A 14,351-nucleotide genomic window follows, 5' to 3' on the forward strand; every position below is an offset into this window, starting at 1 on the left:
TTTCCCAAAATTACTAAAAAGAAACACACAATGCTGCAAAGACGCCATAACGACACATTATCACCACATGACAATAGATCTGGCAGATACCCAGCAAACCAACTCAAACCCAACCAAGAAAAATGAATCATATCCACAATTAAGGACTCAGCAGGGATTATCACTCAGGACTAGCAAACCATAAATAATACTGTCAAAGCATATTCATGTTGAAAATAACAAAGAAAAAAGTGTTTTCTGGGCAAAATTGCTGTTAAACAAACACCAGGCTGACACTGTATACTGATACCCTTAGGACATCAATAGAATATGAAAAAAACACCTATTCATGAGAATGGCAAAAAAAAACATTAAAAGATCAAAATCCATCCCACAGCATATGAATACATCATCTCAGTGTTACTTAAGCCAAAAAAGCACAAGCTTTCATTAATCAACACAGACATTAAAATCATCAGTAAAGCATTGGCAACTCTAATTGAATCTATAATGTCCCTGTAAATGAGCTCTCAGTCATCCGGATCAGACAGGCTTCATTAAAGGCAGACAGTCGTCAAATGATGAACGCAGGCCCTTCAATCTGATAATCAAATCCCTCTGTAACAAAACCAATACAGCTATCCCGTCATTAGATGCAAAAAAAGCAAACCGGACATTTCCTAACAAAACCCTAGAAAGGTTTGGCTCTGAAAAGTCATTCATTCAATGGATGAAAATTCTCTACAGCACACCCATAACAGTCACCACAAAAGGATTAACCTCATGAAACGTTACACTCAGCAGAGGAATCAACCCTAACCCCTAACCCCAACCCTTATTCATTGAACCATTAGCTGCGACAACACATCAAAATAACAGCATCATCAGCATCACTCAATGAAGCGTTAAAGTCATTAGTGTCTACTCTGACCTTTGGTTTTAAGGCCCCCACACACGGCCCAGGCATCCAACTTCCTTAACCGACCACTCTCCGACCACTCTGTTGCCTCTTGTCTGACCCATTTGGCAGAAAAGTTGCATTGAAACACAGCGCTTCGACGTGCTGCCTACTCCACAGTAGCGTGTACATTCTGCGCTTGCACGAGATGCAATAAGCAGGTGGCACTTGTGTTGTGAGTTGTAAACGAGAGGCTTATGCACGCAACTCTCTTTACTTTTGATCAAAATGGAACTTAACTATTTCAGATAAAAACAGCTGCATACTAAACATGCAGTGAGGCATTACCAAACAAACACAAATTAATTTGTCCTGAACGGACATAACAACTAGTCTCGTGCCAGTACTGCAAAGCATGACAACGGGGAATGACGGAAGCGTAGAAAACCAATGCGCACACAGTATTCCGCCCCTCCCACACATCGCACTGATTCGCTAGCACACTGCCAATCAGAGAATCCAATGGCTCAGACGTCTGACTGCCCTCCTCCTCAGACTTTGCATGCTGAATTGGAACCGACAACGTCCGCGCGACTCCGAAAGCTTCCAACGCAGCTGAACACACCAAACATATTTATTCCCAACATCGTCTGAGTCTCTCAAAATGCTTCAGACGTCCAACGGTTGGGCCACTGTGTTTCTGCCTTTAGGTAGGGACAATATTTACAGCAGTCTCAATTGAAATATGCAGTCAAAGCAAAAAGTAAGGTGTCCCACAACAACCTTAGAGCACTACCTGTATTAGTACAATATAAATAAAATAAACATCTGTCAAAATTATACAAACCTTTATCTTCAGTTGACTTCTTAGTAACTCTTCCAATAAATATATGGGGAAATGATATTAACATCAGTAGCAATAATGATTTCTGGACCCAAATATGCAAACATATCTTCACCATGTCAATGAACACTAAAGGCCCCCACACAACACCCAGACTCAGCCAGCTGCCTTTATCCGATCACTCTATTGCCTCTTGTCTGACCCGTTTGGCAGAAAAGTTTCATTACTGCTCCACAGTAGCGTGTACATTCTGCGCTTGCGTGAGATGCAATAAGTGGGTGGCGCAACATGAAAAAAAGGAAATGACGGAACGGAGTGCATAGAAATACAAAGAACACACAGTATTCCGCCCCTCCCACACACTGCGCTGATTCGCTAGCACACCGCCAATCAGAATGGTCAAACAGCTGACACACAACCAGTCAGAGAATCCAATGGCTCAGACGGCCGACAGCCCACCTCCTCAGACTTCGTATGTTGAATGGGAGCAGACAAAAGCCTCCAACGCAGCAGAACACACTTAACATGTTTGTTCCCGACCTCGTCCAAGTCTCACCAAACGCTTCAGACATCCAACAGTTGGGCTGGTGTGTTCCTGCCTTAACACCAGACTAATGCAATACAAAGTCATTCACAAATTGAATGACTTCAACAGTATTACACAACACAAGAACACACAATGGGACTCACAGAATCAGACATATGCACTTACTGTTCTGTATTCCAAACATTTTAAAATCTCTTGAGTTGCTGGTTAATTAATGCCACAACAAACTTCAATGTGTATTGCATAAACACAAATGTGACTATAGACTTGCCAAGAACAACCCTATATTTTGTTACTTTGTTTGTCTATAATTTCTACTGACCATCCTTTCACATTTTTCTTTTGTCATCAATACCACGAACATCATAATCATCATAAATCCCAGTAATGATTGGGTCCTTGAAGGAACACTCAAATACCTTTTGTAGCCAGATTAATTCCACACAGCTACTGTTCTTCATTTGAAGTCCTTTATAAAGTAAACCTCTCTATGTAATTTCTGAATGTTTCTTGTTAAAAATCAACAACTAAAAAAAGCTTGAGTGTCACATATCTTGCTTGTTATAGTGTCAATAGTAAATATCAGCCTTTTAAGATAGTGACTATAATTGGATCCTCATTGTTTGGACCACAACTACCTTGGAACTTGACCTTCATTCTGATCTCTACTACACACTTGTAACTACTGGCTGTGGCTGTGAAACAATCACACTGACAAAATCTGTCCACATGTGTTAAATCCAGTTTCTTCAGGACCATAATTTGCCATGATCACACACAGACAGATAGACAGACAGACTCACAGGCTGGTAACTACTGATTTCTGGAACTACCATGAAGTCTTGTTTTATCTGTATGCTGGTATGTTAACAGAAATTAATGTTGCTGAATCTGGAGCCCTCAGTAGGCCTCTGATGCATAACTGGAAATACAAATCCAGCCTTGGGATGAGCCAAAAGTAACATTATCACACACTTCTGTGCACATTACATTCATGCACGTCCTGACCATGAGTCACACATGGGATCAAAGTACATGGATACAATAGATTCTTTGATAACACTTTGTGGAGAATAGACCTGGCTATCATCTGGTAGAGTAGAGCTGTTCAAACTTGCTTCCAATGAAACTAAGTTGGTGAACACCATCATGTCGACATTATCATTGTGAGCATTCCAGCATTTAGATCAGAGCGCTGCTGCGTCTGTACAGCAATACAGTGGATCTTTGTACTGTTGTTTTGGAGGACAAAACGGTCACAATAAAAAATGTTGTTCCATTTCATTTCTGAATTGCATTTATGTAAACATGATAAACAGAGTAAATAGTCAGGTGTTCAGATCTACAAGATCTCATCCCGGGTGTAACAAACAAACAAGTAACAACCAAAATGCTGTGTCTAGACTAAAAAAGTGACACTTTTATTGAAAGTTTGTCAGTGAATTATAATGAAAGTTATGTGTAGAGTTTTGTCTGATGTAATTCAAACATAGAAATACAGTTCATTGTACAGTGTTATGCTATGTGTGATTTGGCAAACTATTGCTATATTGGGATATAGGCCTGCATTGGTATTTTAAAATTATTCGTATTTATCCTGTACAAACAGTATTCTGGGTTTGACCATATATCTTGTTGTTGCAGCTGATCTCGTGAAATATGATTCAATACTCTGCATGGAGCTGATTTCCTCTCCACTCCGCTCTCCTCCCCCTCCTCTTCCTCTCCTCTCCAGTGTGGATTTTGTTAAATGGTCATCTCAGGGTATGCTGAGAATGAGCCCTGATGCCATGAATTCCCTCTTCAAACCCACCATAGACCACATCATTCAGCATCTCAGTAAGCAACATTGATCATTTCCCCAACACCTCAACACACACACACACACACACACACACACACACACACACACACACACACACACACAGGTGGTAAGTAAGTCTTGTGGCTGAAAATGAAATGGTGTTTGTCAGTGATCATTTGCTAACTCTTTTTTACATTGACTCAGTTGAAATTTGTACAAACACAAAATATTTAACGTTTTATTTTGTGTTGCTCAGTTTTCTGAAGGAGAGGGTTGGTCTCCTTGTAAAACCATGAATACATTATTGATGGCCCACACAGAGAAAAGTAGGACACATCACTTAAGCTCTGCTTGGATTGTGAGTGGTTGCTGTTGAAAAACATTCTTGTGACTTATTTGGCTTTCCATCGTCAGGACGGTCACATGTAAACAAGAGATGAAAGTACCAACATTAAACCAGTGCAGTAGGATTTGATAAGAAAATATCCTGAAGTATTCTGCAGACCCTCTCTTTTGTAGATAACAATAATTGTATTGTCCAACTTAACACCACTGCATGAGCAATAAACTTACTGATAATTAACATTTCTAAATGATCCCAAGCATTTCTTTACATAATATCAGGCAACAGAAATACTGGTCGGGTTCCAGTTACTATCAGCAATTACCCGATTTGTACTGAACATAGCTGAAATGTGCCTGATCATCTCAATGCTTGCTTTTTTGCTATATTGTCAGAACTCTACATACACAATTCAAGTTAGAATTATAACCCTTTAATGAGTAAGTGCACCCAGTGGAATTAGCTGCCAGTGGTGACAACATGCTTCTTTAACACTGTGAAGCCATGATGCTGTGATGAAATAACAAATTTAAAGCCAGACAGCATTAACATCATACAGTAAGTGTAACCTGTACAACTGACGACAGGGCACATCTTTGAACAACACTTTAAATACATCATTCAGTAAATCATAGAATGTGTAAGAGTCAGCTGTCTCCTTCATTGAGCTTCTGTCTTTTTTCTCCAGCTGAGCTGTTTGAGAAGCCAGAGGTCAGCAACATTAAGTTCCTGTTCTTAGTGGGAGGTTTTGCAGAGTCTCCCCTGCTGCAGCAAGCTGTCCAGAACATGCTCCAGGGCCGTAGCCGCATCATCATACCCCATGATGTTGGCCTCACTATTCTAAAAGGTGCTGTGCTGTTTGGCCTGGACCCCAGCATCATTAAAGTTCGCCGTTCGCCCCTCACATATGGGGTGGGGGTCCTCAATCGGTTCGTGGAGGGGAAGCACCCACCAGAGAAGCTGCTGGTGAAGGACGGCACACGCTGGTGCACCGACGTCTTTGATACCTTCATTGCTGCCGATCAGTCTGTGGCACTGGGTGAGATGGTAAAGCGGAGCTATACACCAGCCAAGCCCTCACAGCAGGTCATTGTCATTCACGTATACTGCTCGGAGAAGGAGAGTGCGGCATTCATCAGCGAACCCGGCGTCAGGAAGTGTGGGACACTACGCTTGGATGTGAGTGGAACGGAAAGCACGGCACCACGGCGTGAGATCCAGACGCTCATGCAGTTTGGTGACACAGAGATCCGGGCCATGGCACTGGATGTGTCCACAGGACGCACTGTCAAAGCTAGCATTGACTTTCTAAGCTGTTAAGAAGGGAATAAGAGCTAATGTTACAAAATGGCTGAATGCAGTAGAGATGGGTGGGTAACTGTGGGTGGTAGACATGTTCACCTTGAACCCGTGCTGACATTCTACTGTAGAATCTGTGCCTGCGTCTGAAATCACTCATTCATTTGTTTGCAATTTTGTGATGCTATCTAAATGTATAGTGATATTTACTTGAACCTATATAATGACTCAAAGTATGCCACAATACATCATGAAAAGTAGTGTACAACTAACTAAGCGCTACACACCATCATGCATTGTGGGGAAGGGGGAAATGAATTACCCTGATGGTGCCCAAAAGTGTTTTTATTGGAAACTCACCATACAGTCCTCTATATAGAACCCCCTTGGTAGTGAGTAGGGAGCAGTGAATGAGTGGGTGATTTTGGACACAGTCGTGTGTTTCAGGTCCCTGTAGTTAGCTGAGGAACTCCATAGTGTTCACACATTGATACCAAACCCATATACTCGGTCCTGAAGGCTACAGCTTGTAAAGGCAGGTTTAAGATCTCCTGGAAGGAAAGATTAAGGCTTCTACACTGTTGATATTTGATCATTTCTCAGCCTTGATCAAGTGCATCTCTACATACTTCACTTTCTCTAATGATTTCTGTCACATTACAGAGGGTCATTGTATAGCTGTGCACTGTAAACTACATTTTGAATATAAAAAGGTCATAAAACCTTGTCATCAAGCTTGGATGGACTTCATACTGTTCATGTTCAGAACTTACATCAGGTCCACCTCACTCTAGGTGTCAATTTTACACCAGTGGTTTTGCACAGTGTCCTAATACATACATACTACATTCTCCAAAGCATATCATTTCATCTCAGATTGATTTTATACAATCCAGAAAGCCATTGGTAATAGAAATCCACTGCAATCATGTTGTCAGTTTTTTTTTGTAATCATTGCATAGTTGACTATAGGACATTTTTGACCACTTGAGGGCTGTGAAACAAGCTGACATCCACATATTCTCACCTTCTAAAGTTAATATGCTAACATGTTAGCAAAATGACTGTTTGCATTCAGGAAACATTGAGCACCATTAACACTGTTTCAGTGTCATGTTCGTATCCACCACAAAAAGTCCAGTAGTTACTTTATTTTGAGATCTGTTTTTGGTTTCCTCCAACACTGGAGAAAGATTTCTGTCTCTGTAGCTGCTGAATGCTTCACTTGGTCACCAACTATTCTTTATCATTGTCTGCCTGCAGTTTGGTATGGGGAACAGAACAGACCTGATTCAGTTTTGTTGTCAAAGGTCAAGGTCACTCATCGCATCCCATTCTTGTAAATTTATTTACATATATATTCTAGATATTTCAGAAATGCTTCAATGGAGTTTCCTCAAAGTTTGTGGTGAAAGGTCACTGTGACCTCACAAAAAACATTTTTGGCCATAACTCAAGAACTCATACAATGATTATGATGACATTTACGGCTAACGTGATGACATTTGACATCCAAAAAGTCAGACATTAAATGCACTGTGACATGATGATATGCCCCTAAAAATGTTTGGCCCATTATTCAATGCCACAGCTCAGGAACAGCAACTTGACTGGTACGCAAAAGCATACAACCAAAAGGCTGTGATTCTAGTTTGAATAGAAATTATAAATGTACTGATATTCAACCAATGTGGTCAATGGCAAGTCAATATAGAACTGCATGCTTTAGGGAATAACGCAAAGTACATTGGATCTTTAATAAAGAGGCTACATCAAACAAAACCACTTTAAGAATATCCACAGTTCCATCTGTATCCAAGAATGTGAAAGATGCTGCAGGCTAAATCTGAAAAGCAAGTCCAGCCATCTAATGTGCTTAATTGTTGCCTTGATTCCTTTATGCTCCTTTGATTATTAATTGCAGACTAAACGCCACTTGCCCACTTGGATATTTTCAATCCAAGTGTGACACATGATGGAGTATGGTTATATATGTAAATACAGTATTTAATAAATATTGTAGAGATTTCTAGCATTGTTTCAGCAGCTTTGGAAATGTGTGTGTGTGCACGCGCGTGTGTTTGTGTGCTTTCATGTGGACATCTCTCAACCTTTTTCTTCTCACCAGCCATAACGAGTGGCCGAGGCAGCTTTGATCGCTGTACTCATTTGAGTGGAGGGATTGTTCCTCTTTTCTTTTCTTTTCTTTTCTTTTCTTTTCTTTTCTTTTCTTTTCTTTTCTTTTGCAATCACAAAAGAAACTTGAATACCTCCGTCCTTAAAAAGCATTTCAATGAACAAGTCTACTGTTAGTTTTGAAATGGTAGCAGTATCTGAATGTTTCCAGTGTCCCGTTCCATCCCAACTGCAGTACAAGTGCTGTATGGGTTTCATAATGTTTCAGTGAACAAATATAAAGACAATACATTCAACCTACTGCGAAGAACTTGAGCCATTGAATTTAACAGAAATTGTTTCTGCGTTAAAGACTGAGACATAGTCAGCAATAATAAAGTAAAAAGCCGTCTGTCCAGATGATAATGAGGAGAGTGCCTAGTATGTTTAAAATGTGATGATGTCAAGATTCACTCACCCTATGAGTTCTCATTCAATGTTCTTAGCTTTATCTATAAGTGTGAATTCAGAAGTAATCACTGAGCATCACACTGATTCAATGAAGGCCTTTTCCACATGGAAGTGTTCAACATGTCTGCCAAGCATCCTCTGGAAAAAAATGTTCTCACATTGACCTAAAGGGGCACTGTAAGAACTTTCATCCACCTCTGTTGGCAGCCATGAGAAACTGCAACAACATTAGTGGAAACAATCTCATTGCCCTTGGGCCAGTTTGTGGATGTAGTGACCACATCATGTCATGGGTACCATAACTTGTGGCTAGGTTAAAGCAACATTATGTAAGAATGATGTAAGAAGATTATGTAAGAAGAACGTTACATTAAGAACTAGCTACAAACAACTAAAAGTCCACTCTACATCAAAACTCAGCACATCAGGACAATGTTATGCATGTGGTGACATTTCTGTCTTGAAGAGATTCGAGGCAGGGCAGACAGAGGACATCATAGGGAAAGACCAGAAACCATTGTCTCCATAAAATATGATCCAGTTTCAACAAAATCACTGATGTTTGGTGCTGTGTGTGATGTGCAGCTGTGAAGCACTACGTGCTGTGATCCTGCCTACTCACTGAAGTTACAAGTGCAGAAACAAGCAATATGGAGGCTGAGACAGTGACACCAATCATCATATTACAAGTCACTGTTACGTTAAAATGATTTTGAAGCTGTTGTTTTTAAGGTAAAATAGTTACAAAATGATGCTTTAATCTATGGAAAAATGTTGTATTGGTGTTACTTCTCAATAGGTGCAATAGCTAGTGTGACAGCTAAGAATTTTGTTCCTGCAAAGGTGAACTCAGAGTCAGTTTGCTATTGTCGACAGTGCAAATTCATGTGTGAAGGTCACAGTATGCTTCAAAGTTTATCTGTTGTTGGTTTTTGTAGTCTGGATGCAGTGCAATAATATGTACTGTTAGGGAACAGGAACCCCTCATGATGTGACAGCAGTAGATTCCATCACCATTAAACACTGTGTCACAAAGCCATGACTGTCAGATTGGAAAGTTACAAATAATGTGTTTATACATTCACTTGATTTGAAGCATCCTGACATCCTCAGAGTTCACCAAAGCTGAATTTGACACAAGAGCACTATGCAAACAAACTTTGCCTCCATGATTGATTTTACTGATTCTATTTGAATGTATCTGATCTCATCTATCTAAATTAAATTAGTCCAGAATGTTGCTGTAGATTGATGCTGGTTTAACCCAACCCTTACCTTTGCTTCAGCAAATCCTGCTGGGGCAATCATAGTTTGAAACCACCAGTTCAATGTGTAACCACACACTTGTTAGTACTTATTTGGCTTAAAAAAGGGCACATTAATGTTTCCAAGATTTTGATATGTTGATAATGCGATCTAATAGCCAGTTTAAAGCAATTTTCTTCTATTCTTTATTTGAACCGTGAATCAAAGCTTATCTCCTTTTTCAGTGTCAATGTACAGAACTGCACACTGCTGTCTTCTGCACTCTTTCTGCAATGCATGTTTTGCATGTGTCACATAAGGATGACTAAACAGCAACAAGTAACAAACAAGTTGAATTCTGTTACTAATACACAAGATGAAGATTTGTCACAAATGATGATGATGGTAGTGTTTTGTGGAATAAACTGTGCTCCACAGTCTTCTCAAAGTGTTGGAGCCTGGCTGGGCTGTCGTAAAACCCTGCTGCTTTCTGAGCTGATGTAGTTGATATTAATGCTCGTAACTGATGGCAGTTCATCTCTGACTGCCATAGCTGGGCGGCACTTTGCATACTTTACTGATAACTAACCTAATAATCTTTTATTCTTGATACATGTCTCTGTACTCACATAGAGGGATATACAATGGAAGGATCTAACAACACCATGTTGTATTGTTTCCTTGGTTAGATGATTACAATGTCTTTTGTGGAACCTTTAGTATCATGCGATGCACATGATGCTGTTATGTAGCAGCTTTGTACCTATGATAAAATTATATGAAGACATGTTTAGCTGACATTAGCGGTCTATTCTCGTCATGTGAGCTGCATTTGACGTTTCAGTTAAGATGTCAAATTTTTGTGTGAGTCTCAAATAAAGTGATTCAGTAGGTTCCATTTGGGGTTGCAGATAACGCAAAGGAGTTGCTATTTTTTTTTATCTTGAGTTACTCAAATGTCTTGTTCTCTTGCAGTTTTCCCACAGTAATAAGTGTATTTGGATCAATACCAGGCATTCACTGTCACCAATAAAATGTATATGTATTTAGAAGAGCAAATGTTTGTGTGGTGTTTTCTGCTTATTTAATCAAGGTTTTACTTGGATTGAACTGTTGTAGCAAACTAAAATCTAAGTATTTTCCAAAGTTTGGCCAGGAAGGAGTGTTATCTGCATCTAGGTAATTTGAAATCAGCCTCCATACAAGTCCAAGGTTTCTTTTTCTTGTCCAATAAACCACAGAATTGGTGCAAAGTGATGTTGCAAAAATGAGACAGGGTTTGCTGATAAGCATGCTATGGTAGACATATCTGCAACACAGCACATAAACGTCTTTGACATCATGTCAAAATTGGTTCATCACACTTTGTTGATAATTTTAGTCTTTTTTTTTTTTTGAAGAAATTAAGATTATTTTTCAACACACTTTCAAAGTCTTTCAAAAAAATGCATATTGCCAGGAGTATCACACCATTTCATTGTACAATTTTTGTACAATTGCATACAGCAAGTCTAAAAATACTGTATAAAAATGAATAAACTGGAGGAAAATATACAGCAATTGCAGTAACTCCCCAGAGGTACCAAATGGCCACAGTGTCCCCAGGAGAAGTTTGTCCCTACATACATCAATAATCTAGACTTTGGTCCATTTTGTTGAGATGGGTGGTCATTCATGCGAAGAAAAAGAACAAAGAATGGAATCATTTCTGTTATGTGGTCTTCAATCTGGACCCCATATTATTTGCCAATATATGAAACCTCAACATCCTTGTCTCTAACACCCTGGACTACACAAATTTAAACATCAGGTCTCACAGAGATAGTGTGTTAACTGGGTAATGAACTGAGATGTGAACAGGTGGTGGAGCCTTCAAAAAAGCAACACTGCCACCAAGTGAATTAAAGGAGTAATGAGATCCAGATTTAAAACTGAAATTGTTACTGTTACTGAATTTCCATGCTTTTGTTGAAATAGTGATGAATGATACAGATGCACATAAGATAGAACACTGCAGCCAGTGTAGACAGAAGATAAAAAACAATGTAAACAATGTAAATGACCACATCAGTGAAAGACATGAAAATATATCTATGGAACAATAAAAGAGCCTGGGGGCAGTGCTGCTTGACAGAACCTGATGGATTTAAATTGTTGTGTGTTTCATTTCATTCTTGGGAAATCCCTGCCAGAGTTAATGCACCATAATTACAGTACCTTTATAGAATACTTAGAACTACAGCATGAAGGGTTAGGGTTACATAAGCGTGTGGGCTAAATAAAAAAGTGTCCAGTTCAAAGACTGAAAATGATGATACATGGAATATCATGTTTATATAAAATAACTTATAGAATTAGAATTGATGAGACAGACTACAAAAGTTGTACAGTAGACAACGGTATAATAATAATAATCACCTCTAACGCCCCACAACAGGTCAACACATCCTTTTCATTATTTTACCTTTGTTGATATCATTTTCATATTAATAGAAGCCTTAATACAACCTTCAGCGTAACACATCTCCGTTATGATATATGGCATCTAGCATTAGAAGTGTGTTACAATTAAAGTCGTGTCCAGCTTTTACTCATAGTTAACAAGTATTTTGAACTAAAAAACTCTCAACCATGTAGGATAGTGATAATTTACTATGCACTCTCTTGTGGCAGTTACTATGGTGCAAAACATGTCGACAAGTAGAATTGTGACTACACAACTGTCTCTTTTGTTTCTCCTGTGCTTTGTGGGTTATAAAGACTCCATTCGAGAACAATTTTCCATTAAACTAGTGATTCATCCAGTGGAATATGAAACTAAACACAGGCACTTATTCAGTAACCAGAATACATTTACGCAGTGAGTGTATTATTCTTACAGAAGTGGTGGTAGAGAGCCACTCAACCCTTTGCAGGGCAAGGTTGTTTTTAGCTTGGATGTGGTGTGTGTGTGTGTGTGTGTGTGTGTGTGTGTGTGTGTGTGTGTGTGTGTGTGTGTGTGTGTGTGTGTGTGGTGGGGGGTTATGGAGAAGGGGACTGTGGAGACAGGGTGAGAGGGTTGGATAGGTGTGGCTGATTTCACTCAAATAGCTATGAAGTAGAGTAGTTGCTACGGCAATCTGGAGGGACCCAAACTCTCCAAGTGGCCCTTTAGTTGCCGGCTAAGCTGCCCTCCCACATACACACTCTTTTCTAGTTAATGGCAGGGTTCAGAGCTACATGACTAACCAATGAAATCATGGGATGACAACAGGGGGCTTGCCACACACTTTGTGCTTGTTAAAGCTTCTCTTCATTGAAAACAGAGAATGTAAGTTCATTAGAATTTGTTTGTTTGAATTGAATATTTGTGTAACCTTCTTAAGTGTCCAGGTGTAAAGGTACACCTGGACACTTAACATGCACAATTCTAACCCACCCACCCCTCCCCACACACACACACACACACACACACACACACACACACACACACACACACTCAGATACTCCTCCTGGTGTTGACAGAAACAGGCTGACTGAGGGCAGAAATAGACTCCAAAAACAATCCAGTGTGTTCTGAGACTATGGTGTGCGGCCACTGCAACCCAACGTCCTTTTGATGGTGCTCATGCTTGTCAGAGATGCTGGTGCATCACGGTGGAAACAGACATGACTTGCAGGTTCCTAAAAACTATCGCACATACAGCTATACTTGGGGTCTTCAATGTTTTTCAGGCCAAGGAGCTGCCAAGGAGCAGAAATCCCCTAATACACATTTTGTAAAAAAAATTCTGTCACACATTGAGCTAGGTGTACTGTAACATGTAGTGGGACCTATAGATATATGTAAACAAGCCAGCACCAGTTGTAGCATGGCTAATATTAGGTGGTTTAGCCTCGCCCTTTGCAATTTTCTGGTGGTTTCTCAGTCAGAGCTGACAAATTAATTCAAAACAGAAGAACCAAAGACAGCGGTTCCACTTAAAGTTATTCATAATTAAGGGTGTGGCTATTTTGAGTGACAACTAGTTCTGTCTACTTGGCTCCACTCCAAAATTGTGTCACTGTTTTCCACCTCTGTGCCATGGCTCTGCTGTTGGTGCACTTTGGAGAATTCATATGCAAATACTGGACAAATAGAATGTCTTTCAGTGCAGTTAACTGGACAAAGAGACTGGAGTGGAGGGAAAGATATTTGAATTAACAGGTGACCCTGTTAGTGTTAACAGGCAGACTGCTGCTGGAGCTGGTGAGCTCTGCAGACGAGACAGCTGTGAGCAGAGCTGGGAGCCTCTGGAGGAACAAACTACTTTGGTTAGAGACAAAACTGAACACACACACCCACAGTGCCGTTGTTGCTCTAAATCTTGCTGCTAATGCATGATAAGGTATTCTGTCTGCTTGGGGCTAATAAATGCACATAAATGCTAAATACATGAAATGACATGTATGTTTTTATTTATGTACACATGTAGCTAATTAGCCTTGGCTAGCTTGGAAGCTTCTAGCTACATGGGCTTATACAACTAACTACACTCGCTTGAGCTCCATCCACGTTTTACCTCCTTGCTAATTTTTGATCAGCTGAGAGTTTATGATGGCCTGTACCATCACAACTTCAGCCAGACTTTAGTTTTCCATTTGGCTGCTTCCTGTTTTTCCACACTAACTCTCATGTCATTTCAGACTCTGCCTCTCCCCCCTGCTCTGTATCACCTGTTGGTTTGATCCACCTGGCCTGCCCCACCCCCCTACTCACCTGCTCCTCATCAGCTCATCAGCCTAGCTCTCCAGCATTCTGTCCTTTGATTCTGATCCCGATCCTGC

General features: G+C 40.1%; 1 protein-coding gene across 7 annotated transcripts in view; it reads left to right on the top strand.

Annotated features, from left to right (window-relative positions):
• hspa12a (heat shock protein 12A) overlaps positions 1 to 10,599 on the top strand; it is a 158,755-nt gene extending 148,156 nt beyond the window's left edge. For all 7 annotated transcript variants that reach the window (XM_037123841.1, XM_037123838.1, XM_037123842.1 and 4 more), the window contains 2 exons: positions 4,004 to 4,107; positions 5,104 to 10,599. In XM_037123841.1, coding sequence (XP_036979736.1) covers positions 4,004 to 4,107; positions 5,104 to 5,735 — 736 coding nt within the window. In that variant the 3' untranslated portion in view covers positions 5,736 to 10,599. The remainder of the gene's footprint in view (positions 1 to 4,003; positions 4,108 to 5,103) is intronic.
• The last annotated feature ends 3,752 nt before the right edge of the window (positions 10,600 to 14,351 follow it).

This window comes from Acanthopagrus latus, chromosome 15 (assembly GCF_904848185.1).
Source record: "Acanthopagrus latus isolate v.2019 chromosome 15, fAcaLat1.1, whole genome shotgun sequence".
Taxonomy (NCBI): Eukaryota; Metazoa; Chordata; class Actinopteri; order Spariformes; family Sparidae; genus Acanthopagrus; species Acanthopagrus latus.